Raw genomic sequence first — 14,176 nt, 5'->3', positions numbered from 1 at the left:
ATATTCTCAAGTGAACTTTTCGATGGCAGGCTGCCTGGTTTGTAATATGTATATGTATCTGATGTAATTATGAACTGTTTCTTCACCCCCATTTTGTAATTGTATATATGTGAGGGGTTAAGTTTTCCTCCTCCTCGAGGTTTCTTAGTTTGATGTAAACACTTGACATATCCAGACTTTCATATGTTTCAGATGTTTAAACTATTCTAATATCAACATGTTTTGAAAAATCATCAACTTAAGATATCTAACTTAATTGTCATCAAGAAAACCTAAGCCTACTAAAATAGAAAAAAAAACCAGGAGAATAATAATATTAAATCAGCACCATATACCAACTTCAATCTACGTAGTTCCCTTGTCACAACCCTGCATCTGCCTGGTGTATAATATGTACATGTATCTGATGTAATTATGGACTGTTTCCTCACCCCCATTTTGTAATTGTATATATGTGAGGGGTTAAGTTTTCCTCCTCGTCAAGGTTTCTTAGTTTGATGTAAACACTTGACATATCCAGATTTTCATATGTTTCAGATGTTTAAACTATTCTAATATCAACATGTTTTGAAAAATCATCAACTTAAGATAGCTAACTTAATTGTCATCCAAAAACCCTAAACCTACTAAAATAGAAAAAAAAAAAACCCAGGAGAATAATAATATTAAATTAGCACTACATACCAACTTCAATCTACGTAGTTCCCTTGTCGCAACCCTGCATCTCCATGCACACTGAAAAGCAATTGTTGCCTTACGCAATCGACAGAAATATGATCGAACTTTGTACATATGCCATTGTCTCTTCAAAACAAGGAAATAAAAATCAATAAGATGCAAAATATATCGAAACTAAAAAGTCACTCAATTATATACTACACAAGAAAAATCTGAGTCATTTTGATATTCAGCCTCTCTAAATTTATTTAACAAATTAAGTTTCAGTGCTTGTGTGCACAATATATTGAGGGATCATTATCTCTGTAACTACTATGCAAAACATTTGCATAAAATATAAATACAATATTTTCACTTATCATAACAAACACTAACCAACAAAAAGATATTCTAACTCTAAACCCTTGCAACGACCTAGTTAAAGAAATTATAGCTCTAGCTGTTCTCCATAATATCAACCCCAACAAAGGGGAATGTACATTGTCTTCCAAATAAGACAACATTTAGTTCTTCTAGAAGAGCTGGAGTTATTGTCATTGCAGATAGTCTTGATAGGTTTCTAATTCAAAAAGACATCCCAATGTTCTTCCCTTCAAAGGTTGGTAATACTATTTATAGCAAAGAAGCAGAATCTCCAAAACATCCTACTGTATACCAAGTTTCTGCAATCAGTCCTAGAAAAAAAAAATTCCCCCAAAAACTTCCCATCTTTTAGAAAAACTGTTGATAATTGATTTCAACAATTCTTCCAACTTTAAATTGTATAAAAAATGTGTCTGAAACCTTAATTAATCTCTGGCAAATCTATCAAACCCTCAAAACCCGTGAAATGGCAAAATATATATGAAGAAATGTGTTAAGAATAATCAGATTTGTGGTGTTAAATTAATATATATATATATTGAAATTTAATTTTATATATATATGATCCTCAGTGACATAAATTCTCCAATGTACTTTGTACTTGTCTGACTTTGTACTTGTCTGACATAATACGCTACACCTTACAACCTTTCATACTTATTATATAATAATAAATATAGGTCTCTTTGACTTGGAAGCATACTGATAACAATCTACACTCTGTGTTGTTAATGTTGCACATGAGATAGAAGCTTAGAAGACTTCTATTTTTATGTGTTTGGTGATTTCTTTCTCACCACACACAGCTCATATAAGTATAGGAAAAAGGAAAATGTGCCTGCAGTCACATCCACGATGGAATGTGACTCCATCATGGGGTCATGTCCCATCATGGTCATGACTCCACAGTTTTCTTTGTAATAACTTCAATTTATATATGATCAAACTTTGACATGTGATCCACCTACTTTATGAATCATTCTGTCAAACATTTGATTTGTGATTTCTTATATAATAACTATTATAATTTATAGAAGTATATGTAATATATAATATATATTATTTCTGTTAAGTCATTTATATTTTCATAATAAATATTAAAAACATCTATATTTATTTAGCCAAGGGGGAGTGTTGATGCTTTAATAGCTTTAGTTGGATGACAAAACCTATGGGAATATACATACATACATACATGTATGTATGTATGTATGTATGTATACATATATGTCTAAATGTGTGTGTGTGTGTGTATATATATATGTGTGTGTGTGTGTGTGTATGTATATATGTATATATATATACATATATATATGTATGTATGTATATATGTATATTCCCACAGGTTTTCTCATCCAACTAAAGCTATTAAAGCATCAACACTCCCCCTTGGCTAGGGAGGATAAACACAAGATTACCTCAATGTAAAAATAAGGAATGGCAAGTTTTAACGATATCTTTGAACAAAAGTTATTCAACATTCAGATATCATCTCATCATATCAAGATTGATGGCCTCTTGAATGTCAAGTCATATGACATTCACCAAGTACTCGAGTCATGGCTTTTGGAACATGAAGATGCATAATATTCACCAAGTAATCTTAGGTAATGACCTCTTGAACATCTAGTCACATGATATTTACCAAGTACTCTTGAGTAATGGCCTCTTGAACATCTAGTCACATGATATTTACCAAGTACTCTCCTCTTGAATATCAAGTTGCATGATATTCACCATTTACTCAAAATTTTCATAAGGTATGTGCGCACGCATTCTCATAGCGCTTACCATATTAACATTCATGACCAGTTTAAGGAAATCAATTCACCATGCAAGATATAATCTATCATGATCTGCTTAGCCACATTAGGTATCCATCATAACAGAAAATTAAGTTAATATAAGATCGTCACCATTCAATGACTTCTACACATAGAAGTAATAACCATTAGGAAATCGTCATTTCCTCATGATGTACATGAGGCCACTATGAAATAACATTCATTAATAAGTACTTCATTAGTACAATAATCAGATATCCTAAGACTTTTCTCAGTAGTTACAACATACAAAGTTTACCTCCGAAGTGTTTCACCTTCATTCTTGTAACAAGCTCGGTACAAATGGTAAAGAATCCTAAACTACCTCTTAATTCAGTTAGAATGCAAGTTTGAATTACTGACTTGAACGAAGGAAGCTTGATGTTTGAGTCTGTCAGGACTTCTTGCTATAGTGTGACTATAGTTGTTAAATCTAAAACCTTGTATTTTAGAAAGATCTTTATGTTTCTTGAATGATTGTTTACCATTTTTCGCCCCTTTTCTTTTCATATCAGTGATGAGAATCTGAATGTCTTCATGTGTCGATTCAATGTCAATTCCTCTAGATTTTAGCTTACACTCTTCTTGAATGTAGTCAGCTTTTAGTTGATCAAATTTGGGGAGTTTAGAACAAGCACATATTCCTTGTCTAAAGTTTTTCGATGAAATAGGAAGTCCATTTAATATTACCATAATTAACTCTTCACAAAATTGTTGTTTGGGTTTTTTGTCCAAACTTCAACATATTGTTGCCAGTAAAAGAATCAATAGATATCATGAAAATAAGAATAAAAATAGAAAATAGACTATACAAGAGGATAGTTTAAGGTGCACATGTGAGCTTGTGGCTTCAATGAGAATTGCAAGAGAAATACTCTATAAAGTATAAGAGGTTCAAAGAGATACTAATTTCTAGATGCCCTTTCTTGACGAGGCATTTAATATAGTCTTGCATCAATTTGATTGAAAATATTACTTGATAGCATCTTTTGGTTCTACTGTGCATTATGTCTCTGTTGTTAATATATTAAAGTTGTGAATAGCTACTATATGTACTCTTCAAGGTTGTCATTATATAAAATAGTTCAAACTAATGATGCTAAAGAGACGGTGTGGACATCATTGTGGAAAGAAAAGTTATGGATGGAATTCCTCATCTTTCCAAGCTTTGCACTTTCAGTACTGATGTTAGCTCGGACGAAGTAGAATTCTTTGTAGACAAATTAACCAACTTGGTACGATTGGGACAATTGGCAATATTCTAGGTAAGGAAACTGCAAGCATGAACCTTCTGGAAGGATTGCTCCTAGAAACTAGGTTGTTGTGGAAATCATGGCGATCACTTTGTTGATGAATCCCACCACTTGATTGGCATAAAGAATGTCGAGGTTGACTTGAGAGAACTCTAGAAATTCAAGGGTGCATTAGCAAACCTTGTGGACCAAAATGTTGTTAGAGTGGGGTTGTCGTTGCACCAAAAGACCGATCTATCAATGCATGATACAACCACTCAACTTATAGTACATAGGAGGTAGTTAAGCCCTTGTCACAAATCTTGAGGGGAGCGCTGAACAAATTTCCAACAATCTCCCCCTCAGCGTTACCCAAGAGTCTAAGGATTCGATCCTATGACCAAGCTCTAATACAACTTGTCATAGTGGAGTTGTCATTGCACCAAAAGACCAATCTATCAATGCACGATACAACCACTCAACTTATAGTACACAGGAGGCGGTTAAGCCCTTGTCACAAATCCTGAGGGGAGCGCTAAACAAATTTCCAACAAATGCATTTGTAAATGTAACATCAAATTCCGACCCTAAAGTGGTTGCTACTCTATTTAAGATGTTGATTGACATGGTTTATAAAGTCAAGGCAATCATGTTGTGTATAATGTTCATGGGAACTGGAGGAGGCATTGAATGTAATGTTGAAGGCATACTATGAAAGTGTTGGGAATATTAATCATCAAGCTTTAATATTTGGAGCTTGTGGTTTACACAACTAAGTGCAACAAAGCAAATATTTGTCTTTCTCTTTGTTGCCACAATGGATTAAAAACTCTATAAACAATGGAATAAGAGGGAATGTTACATTGTGGGGGGAATAATAACCAATGTTCCATTCCCATTGTTTGACAAATGCTTATATAGAGGCATTTTCTGAATTGATGCATATGGACCTTCATTGGACCAACTTGTGTCAAGGATGTTGATGTGCAAATAAGTTATAATTTTTTAATATCATCAGTACTTGTTTATTGTAGTCAGTTGCTTTTATGAATATTAAGAACCATTTGCCTTGATGTACTCTTGTTCCATTTCTTGGTCTACAGGAATATTCTTTCAGAGAAAGAAGAATGTTGCGTTAGGAATGTTGTTGAGTGATCACATACAGAACTATGAAATAAAGATTAGACAAAGGGCTCTTTCATCAAGACGGAGCAGATTGTGATGGAGTTTTGTTCTAAGATTAAGATTGGTTGTTTAGATGATCTTATGACAATAGTTCAAGAGTGAGTAACTAGAGGATCTACTTCAATTGACATCAAAGGATCTTGGACATTTTGTTTCGAAGGAAGTCTAACAAGCAACCTTGGACATAAAAGTCAACAGATAGAGATCTGCTTAATGAGGAAGAAGTTCGCGATAAAATTCCTTGTACTACATTATTCTCTGTGAGAGAGAAGGTTTTTGTGAAAGCCTTTGTTCCACCCTCTAGGAGCAGCTTTGGTGGATCCATCCGCTAACATGGTTCATGGTGAATATCTTGTGAGTTACTATTTCGCATGTGTGGATAGTGTCATGAAATGTAATGATCTTTCACTAATGGTTTTGTGAGGTCGCTATTGTAAGGAGACGATATTAACAATGGCTTGACCTGTCATCATGATGGACTAAATTAAGTTGTGATCTTGGAATGTGTCGAAGATCATGATAATGAATATATCATGATACGACTACATTAAGTTGTCATCCCGGAATGTGCCAGAGATCATAATACTTGTCATTTTTGTCATGATGGACCACATTAAGTTGTTGTCCTTGAGATCATGACTCTTATCTAATAGACTACATTCAATTGTTGTCCCAGAGTGTGTCGGAGATCAGATAACCCATATTCTTCTAGGATGTGACATATTCTCTTGGTAGGCATCATGGACATGATGTTAATGCAAATACCAAGAGAATGTAAGTATGATGAATATGATATGATTGGCATTCCTTATTGAATCATACTTCGGATGATATTGAAAGATAACATCTATTTTGATGGACATATGTTGATATCCTTAAATAAGTTTTTTTAAAGAATATCATATTGAGATAATATCTCTCTATATATGCTTGAGAGCACAATGTGTTCTATAACAATCCTCCTTACCAAATAGGGAGTGTTAATGTTGTAGCTTCAGTCGGTTTGAACTCATCTAGAGTTAATCCCCTATAGTTATTGGTTAAACACTATTGCATTTGATTAATCATCAATTACTCTCTCTCACACACACATTTATTATTGTTAATAATGTCTAAATGAAATTAACTTACAATAACTAATATTGATTAACATTAGACATGTCTCTTCTACTCCTATATATATGCATTCGGATCTGCGCCTGGAAAACACATAAAACATATGTAGTGCTATTACATTTGCAGCCATCCATATTCTTCAACAATATGCAAAGTCTAACATTGAGATTATATGTAGTATATGATGTTTTTCTCCATCTACTAATAACTCCATTGCTTTGGTGTTGTCAATATCCCATTTACTCATTTCGTCAGTCCCCTTAGATTTAGGAGGATTTTCCACGATTGTTTAAACTCGTGCTTTCTTAGTATTAGCATCATACGCAGTTTCCAAGCTTCAAAATTTGAAGCAGCTTGGAATATGTCTTCAAGTCTCATTTTGTCTACCATTTTGAAAAGCATAGATTCTCACATTAATATATATATATATTCTAACAAAATATGATTTGATCGTCTCTTATGCTTGCTCTAATACAATGTTAAGAATTGTTGAGGAATGAGGATTGCTGCAATTGTATTTGCATTGCCATGTTTTTGGTACATATTTTCCAAAGGCAGGTCTCATTCATATTTATATTAAGTATAAGTCATGAAGAGACATGTCCCTTCAAGGGACATGTCTACTTGTTAATTTGATAATTTAACGTAATTACAAATTATAGTTCTATACATACATATATATATATATATATATATATATATGTATATATATATATATATATATACATATATATATCACATAAATTATATCTCGTAACTATACATATTGTTACATTTATCCAATTGAAGCTACCAAACATCAACACTCCCTCTTAGCTAGGGAGGATAAACACAAGACAGACATTACACCATTGGTAATATTAGGAAAGAAACATCAAGGAAATCTTTGATCAGAAGACTTCCATTATAGGATATTATATAAGCATTGGCCTATCAAAATATCAACACACGATATTCATCAAATATTCTATTGATATCATATTAGGTAACATGAGTATTGGCCTCCTATCAGAACATCAACTAAATGATATTCACCAAGTACTCAATGCGGTAATGGCCTATCAGAATATCAAGGTGAGATATTCACCAAACACCTACCATATATCTATACATACAACTTATAAATGGTCAATTTAATGACATCTAACATTTAGATGTTGATTTACAAGATAAAGCCTTTCATGATCTATTTCAACATTTACACAAAATGTATATCATGATTTAAGTTATTGTAAGATCGTCACCTTCCAATAACTTCTGCAAATACAAGTGATAATCATTGAGAAGTCGTCACTTTCTCATGATGTACACAAGGGGCAGACCCATACACGCATTACATCAAAATTTTGCATGAAGTCACCATAGATACTATCATGTGGTGTTGTCATGACATCCACCATGAACCATATCAAAGAATAAGGTTTTCACCTCAACCTTATCCATCATAGAGAAGAATGTATTACAAGGGATTGCACTTGGAACTCATTCACGAAGAAACACTAAAAAAAAATTTGACCTCATAGTAGAAGGTTGTCTCTGATGAAGTGTCAGACTCCTTTTGAACTTGATATCATCCTTTTGACCTTCTGGCAACAATTTGTGTCATGCTTCCCCAGTTCAACAAGTATCTAGATAACATAAGGCCTTCCAACCTACATATATGAAAATTTATTGAATACATCTCGACTGGTCTACTCCCTCTTAATCAATATGACCAAGTCAAAAGTCAAATGAAACATATCCTCTATTTACTCCCTCTCTTCTGTTGACCTTTTTTTATCAAGGTTGCTTCCGATGGAATGTCAGACTCCCTACTCATAATCTCAATCATCAAGGATATTTGCTTCAAGAGCCACACTTTATCCAATCTGATCATTAGATGATTAATGAATCCTAGATCACAACTTCTTTAAAGCTATTATCATAAGATTGAGTTTGTGCAATATTTGATGGCATGTGTAAAGTATCAACCTTCTTTTCTTATTTGTACACTACCATCCTTGATCCAATGAAGACCCATATATGTCAAATCAGAAAATTCCTTTTGAAACATCTCCCCTTTGAATCATCTTCTCTTTAAGGATGGTTCAAATGGAAATGGAACGTTGTTTATTGTTCCCCCTCTCAATGTAAAATTCACATTCTTACATTGTCGAAACAAATTTTGCATCACATCAAATATGGCAAACTTCTTTATGCTCTTCTTTTCCTTCTTTGCAAAGAATCATCCCTGGGGATCAAGGTAAAGAACAAGAGCATAATAAAGCAAATAACTCTTATACTACATGCATGGATATAGTTAAGAGATTGAATATAATATGTAGATAAAATTAGTATTCAAGAGGTAATAACAAACAATACTTATCTCAAGATGCTCATTAACATCCTTCCTAATGGTTCACTAGTAAGAATGTCAGTTCCTGCACTATAACCATTTCTAGGTCGAATGCATTCCTAGCAACCTCTTTCTCCAAATGATCCAAGTAGTCCTTTTTCAAAACACCACTTGGTATTTTGACCGTTTGTAGAATGTATCGCCTTGCTTCAAAAGACTTTCATCATATGCACAAAATCAAATCATAGTTCATTCCCTCTCACTAAGAGATCCTTCTTGTCTCAACTATTTCCTTGTACTCCTTGATGCTTCCATCACCTATGTAGACTTCACTTGAACTCAGCTTGTAGTATCCTCACTCTTCTAATTCAGTGTCCACTAAATTTGTCCCACAAATTTCAACCAGTCATGGTAAACATGAACAATGACAATATCAACATTCTCCCAAATGTTTATGGTACTCTTTAGCTGTGTTGTTTCTAGTCTTCTCAAAAATAAGCCAACAAAAGAAATACATATTCGCTGCACTAATTAAATAATTCTACAAGCCACCGAACATGGAGAAGATCCACTTTAAAATCGTGCTAGATGCATAGATCTGTTTCGCTCCTATTTTTATTTAGTTCTCTGTCAGAATGCTTTGTCTGGTATTGCCCATAATACGGGCAAGGCTACACTTGATGTTGATGTAATTTTGAGTTTTAATTCAATATATTTTCCATATCTTTTCATCTTCAAATACTATGTTCCCTTCAAATTAAACTTTATCATCTCAGCATTAGCGATGATATTAAGCAGACCCAGTAATCAATGATTTTACATATACACATTAAATACATTGGATTTGAGATATGGTCAAACATTCAAATGGCAGTATCACAAGGTAGTGCAAGAGGCAGACAAAACGAGGAAACAATATTGTCAAGAACAACAAACATGTCTATGCTAATATTCCACCTTTGACAAATACACAAACAAGATTCCACTCAGTAGAGGGAAATCAAATAGAACTGAGACTGCTAAAGGGGAATCATGCAACTATTCATGCAAAGGTAGAAATTCAAGAGGATAAAAATATTTTAGGGCAACCCAAGGTCTAGAAAGCCATATAATATGCCAAGAAGCTAGAAGGAAGGCATAGGGGAACTGGGAAGCCTGATCGACAACAAATAGCAAGGCATTCATGATCTCATCCAAAGCCCTATTCCATTTCAAGTTTCACCATAAAGAACACAACATCTTTGCTAAGTGGAGGGAATGAGGAATCTTGCAAAGCGAATCATCAATTTTTGAAACAAGAGATTTTTTTCAAAGATTTTGGTTTTTAATGCGTAGAAAAGGAACCTAAATTTTATCTATCAAAATACGAACTACAATGATTCGTGAGTTGGATTAGGTTAGAAATTCTAACAACAAAACATTGGAAATTAGAAGCACAGAGTAAAATTAGTAAAGTCCTAGGTTCTTTTGTAGGGGTCGAAGAACATTTTTCCTTCCAAAAAAATAGGATCAAACGAAACAATGTGGTTTTTTTAGCTTGCTCACCTGAGGGCTTAAAGAGATAGTTGGACTACTTGGCCTCCTATGATCTGAGACGACTATCTGTGAACATAGGTAAGATTGCGATAATGGTCTTTAATTGCCTCAAAACTTCCCATCTTCACTTCATGTTTGATGGTTCCAAGATTGAGATTGTCACAACTTACACCTACTAAGAGGTCATGTTCTCTAGTCTCTATTTCGTTTTTAGGCCTGCTATCCAACCACATATTTGCAAATGGTTTGGTCCCCAGTTATTCTTGACAAACAGTGCTTCAAGCATCACTTCCAAGACATCTCGTCCAAGATGAGACATATAAACACTCGTGTGCCCGAGTTTTCTCTATGGGTCCATGGTTTTGGGCCCTTCTCTTTTGGAATCTGATTGGACCTCTATTAAACGGGTCCAAGTTCTCCATCTTCGATTGTTTATCAAATGCAAATGGTCCACACATCATAGTGTTGTTCTTGCTAAGATTTAGGCCCAACCCTTCATGCTTGAGACCATCATTGACCTTGTTTGGTTCCTCCACCATCTTTATGGCTTCGCTAATTCTAGGGTCTCATGGTGTGATTGTTGAGCTCGCCTCCTTTTTGAGTACTATTAAGGCCTTGATTGACCATCTTCCCCCTTTCCAATACTATTTGGGTGCCCCTTCCCTCTTTCTCCCCTCTAGGAAAGGTTTGAACAGATGCATCAGAGATGTTATCTACAAACGCTACATTCAATCTACTTCAGTCAATCCTCATCAGGGGCTCCGACCAAAGATGGTGTTCTACGCTAGAACTTTTTAGAGATTCACGATAGTATCATTGTTCATCCTCGTTACACTTCTAGTTCTCGTTACTAACAACAGTCCCTCTAGATTCCTCTTGGATCTTCCAAAGTTGATTCCCATCATCTCGTATTGAGATTGACCACTTGTTAGATCGAGGTAAAAGGATTTATCAGTTGTGCACTCTTATTGAGGTGGAGTATGTGCAACACATTATCTTTCGTTGTACTATTTATTAAGATATTAGAGGTAGGCTCTATTGTCTCCTCAAAGAGCCTCGCTCCATCTCTTCCTTCTTCAGGTACACAAATCAAGGATGTGTTACCCTTTATCTTCAGGAGGCTACCGGCTTGCAGGACCACTCTCTCCAACAACCCCAAGAACCTTTATTGGATTAGCTCATTACGTCTTTCTTCCAAGATATGGTTTGTGGCACCAAAAGGCACTTGGATACACCTTCTTAGCCTAGATTTGTGAGACCCTAAAGATATTATTTACAAAGATACAATCCAAGTCATACAACCACTTCTAGTTTGCGGTACCTACTAACATAGAGATAGCAACACCGTCGACATCACTCCACTACCACCACATTACTAGAGGGTTCTTCTCTATCTCTTTGGCTCATTACCTTTGTTAGGACGGTGGGATTTCCTTCTTGCCCCTTCCATCCCCTCAGCTCATTGGGGTCTTAGTTTGTTGCTTGTTCCAAGTTCCTTCCTCTTCTCTTTTCTTGATGGTTTTTGGTCAATATTTTGTGCTCCTATTGTTGGGTCTTTCTTGTTGTTCTCTCAATCCCTTTGACACATCTGCGGTCACTCATTGAACATTTATAAATTTATCCTTATTTTTATCTTTATCTTAGTGGATCAGCCACTCTTGAATTAATTTTTGGTTTAAGGAAGATGTCTACATTGCAAATTTAATGTTGGCATCTGATTCTTACGACTGTAAAGCTACTTATTAGTCGACATTAGAGCCAAATGACATGGGTTATTTAGTGACAAGTGGTTGTCCTACATCATTGTTCACTACATGTTCAGAATTGTGTGGATCTACATCAACCTTTGGTATGGATTGAAGTATGTGGAAACATGATTACTTGAAGGGTAATTCTTATGAGATGATTATTCTACTTTTGCTTTGGTATTATGACATAAGTATCCTCCTATCTGTTGCTGCACTCAGATATAATGGCAGTAGGTCATGGCCAAGTATGTTAATTTTTAGGCATATGAGAGTTGTTTCGAACATCCCTTGCTTGGTCTACATGCACGGTTCAATGGTTGATGTTGATTATTTGATATAGATTACACCATCTCATATGGTGGGTTCTATATTTTGATTGCTATCATTTAGTTGTGTTAGGTCAGTCTCTCCAATACATAAGTTCACATGGGAAAAAAATTTATCTACTGCAAAAGAGCATATTCACCTTGTTCCTTTGATTTTGAAACAAATGGACAGCTCCTTACTGTAATTGTTTTCAGGACCTCTGATAGATAAACTAATATACGATATTGTATCTGATTTGAATCACTAATATATATGGCAGGAGATTAGTAATATCTGTAGTTCACAAACTGTAATGTATGTAATGTATAATCTGCTAGAACTTATTACTTCAATATCACTGGATGAAGACTAATCCACTGCCGCTGTTATTGGTGATTAAATTACACCAGTGATCTGAAATATATAGTGGAGAGAAGAGGTGCATGTCCCGTAGGGACATGACTTTATGTGGCCAATGGCCACGTAGAGTCATGGCTCTAAGGGCCATGCATTTCTTAATTCAATGTTTAATAAACAAACTCCCGATAACAGTAATCACTCAGGTGTCATGCTAATTTGGTCCCCAATAACAAAAGGGGTTACAAAGCAATAATGTCAGATTCAATTAACACCGATCATATATATATATATGTCTTAATGTATAGAGAGAATCATATAATACAACACTTCTCTTGCTGCTACATATTTAACACTTGCTTTATAATGTTTGTATTCCATTTTCAAGCTCTCAAGATACAGAGTCAAACGTAGTCTCCCTTAATAATTACAAAAAAAACTTTACACATTATTTTGTTTCGTGCTATATCAAAACATTTGAAGTAAATTGCTGACATGTAGAACATTACAATCTTTGCCATTGAAACATTCAACCATGTAATCTTTTTCCCTAAAATTTGGCACTCAAAAATTCAACAAATCTTCATGCTAGCACCGACTACGAGGCTAAACATTTCCACTGATCTCTTATAATCCCCCAACCTCCCAATTAACTTTGTTCAGTTACCATGGTTGATCCAAATGTTATTGTTACTGTCACAAAGCTCTCTGAAGGCCTTGTTGATTTCTTTATAGGTCCTAGCAAGAGTCTTTTTCCTCCATGAGATTTCCATCAATCAAAAAGCTCGTAAGGTGACACCTCTACCAAAATGCACCCTATTATATAACTAAATTAAAAAATCTACAAGGATGACATTTAATAGTTCAATTTTTTGGGAGTGACTTCTAAAATAATGCAATACTCAAGCTACTATAATGTAACTCTCGACAAGCACTACATACAGCTATAAGAACAAATTTATAACAATACAAGACATGAAAATCAACACTTGAATAATATTGAGGTAACCAAACAAAACAAACAGAAATTTAAAAGACAAACGAAACCAAGTGAAAAATATCATTTGAAGAGATCATCCTTCTGAGCATGAAATCATTTCTTTATCCATGATAAGCAAGTTGTTTCTCCCAATGCTCCATAATAGCAAACGGAATTCAAAATTAGGTAAATCTTTCCACATAAATCAACTTAATATTTTCATTTCTGAACATTCTTTAATAAAATGAAGCATGATGTAAAATATAGCTCACATATTGCAATGTCACCATGTTTACACCTCCCTTAGTGTTAGTACCAGCTAGCAAAACTGGCCAATCAGCAGGGTCCCATAGGCAAATGAGATGGACAGGGAACCCTTTCAAGAACTTATGACACATATGAGGGCTTCAAGAGCAAATTTTGCCAGTCTTGGGTAGTCTCCAAGATTTTAGGACGAATCCCTATTTTTTAGGATGAACTTGCACTGATTGGACTAATTAAATAATTATTAAAAGAGA

At 34.6% G+C, this 14,176-nt stretch overlaps 1 protein-coding gene across 1 annotated transcript in view; it reads right to left on the bottom strand.

The window, feature by feature from the left end:
* Positions 1-14,176, bottom strand: part of LOC149575415 (myosin-15-like) — a 226,018-nt gene that overhangs the window by 107,448 nt on the left and 104,394 nt on the right. Inside the window, exon 22 of the mRNA XM_089815148.1 lies at positions 685-804. Within this exon, the coding sequence (XP_089671274.1) occupies positions 685-804 (120 nt within the window). The remainder of the gene's footprint in view (positions 1-684; positions 805-14,176) is intronic.

The sequence above is a fragment of the Cupressus sempervirens genome, chromosome 2, assembly GCF_028749045.1.
Source record: "Cupressus sempervirens isolate cs-2001-9-10 chromosome 2, ASM2874904v1, whole genome shotgun sequence".
In the NCBI taxonomy this organism is placed as follows: domain Eukaryota; kingdom Viridiplantae; phylum Streptophyta; class Pinopsida; order Cupressales; family Cupressaceae; genus Cupressus; species Cupressus sempervirens.
The sequence above is the reverse complement of the archived record's forward strand: the minus strand, read 5'-3'. Positions and strand labels throughout refer to the sequence as shown.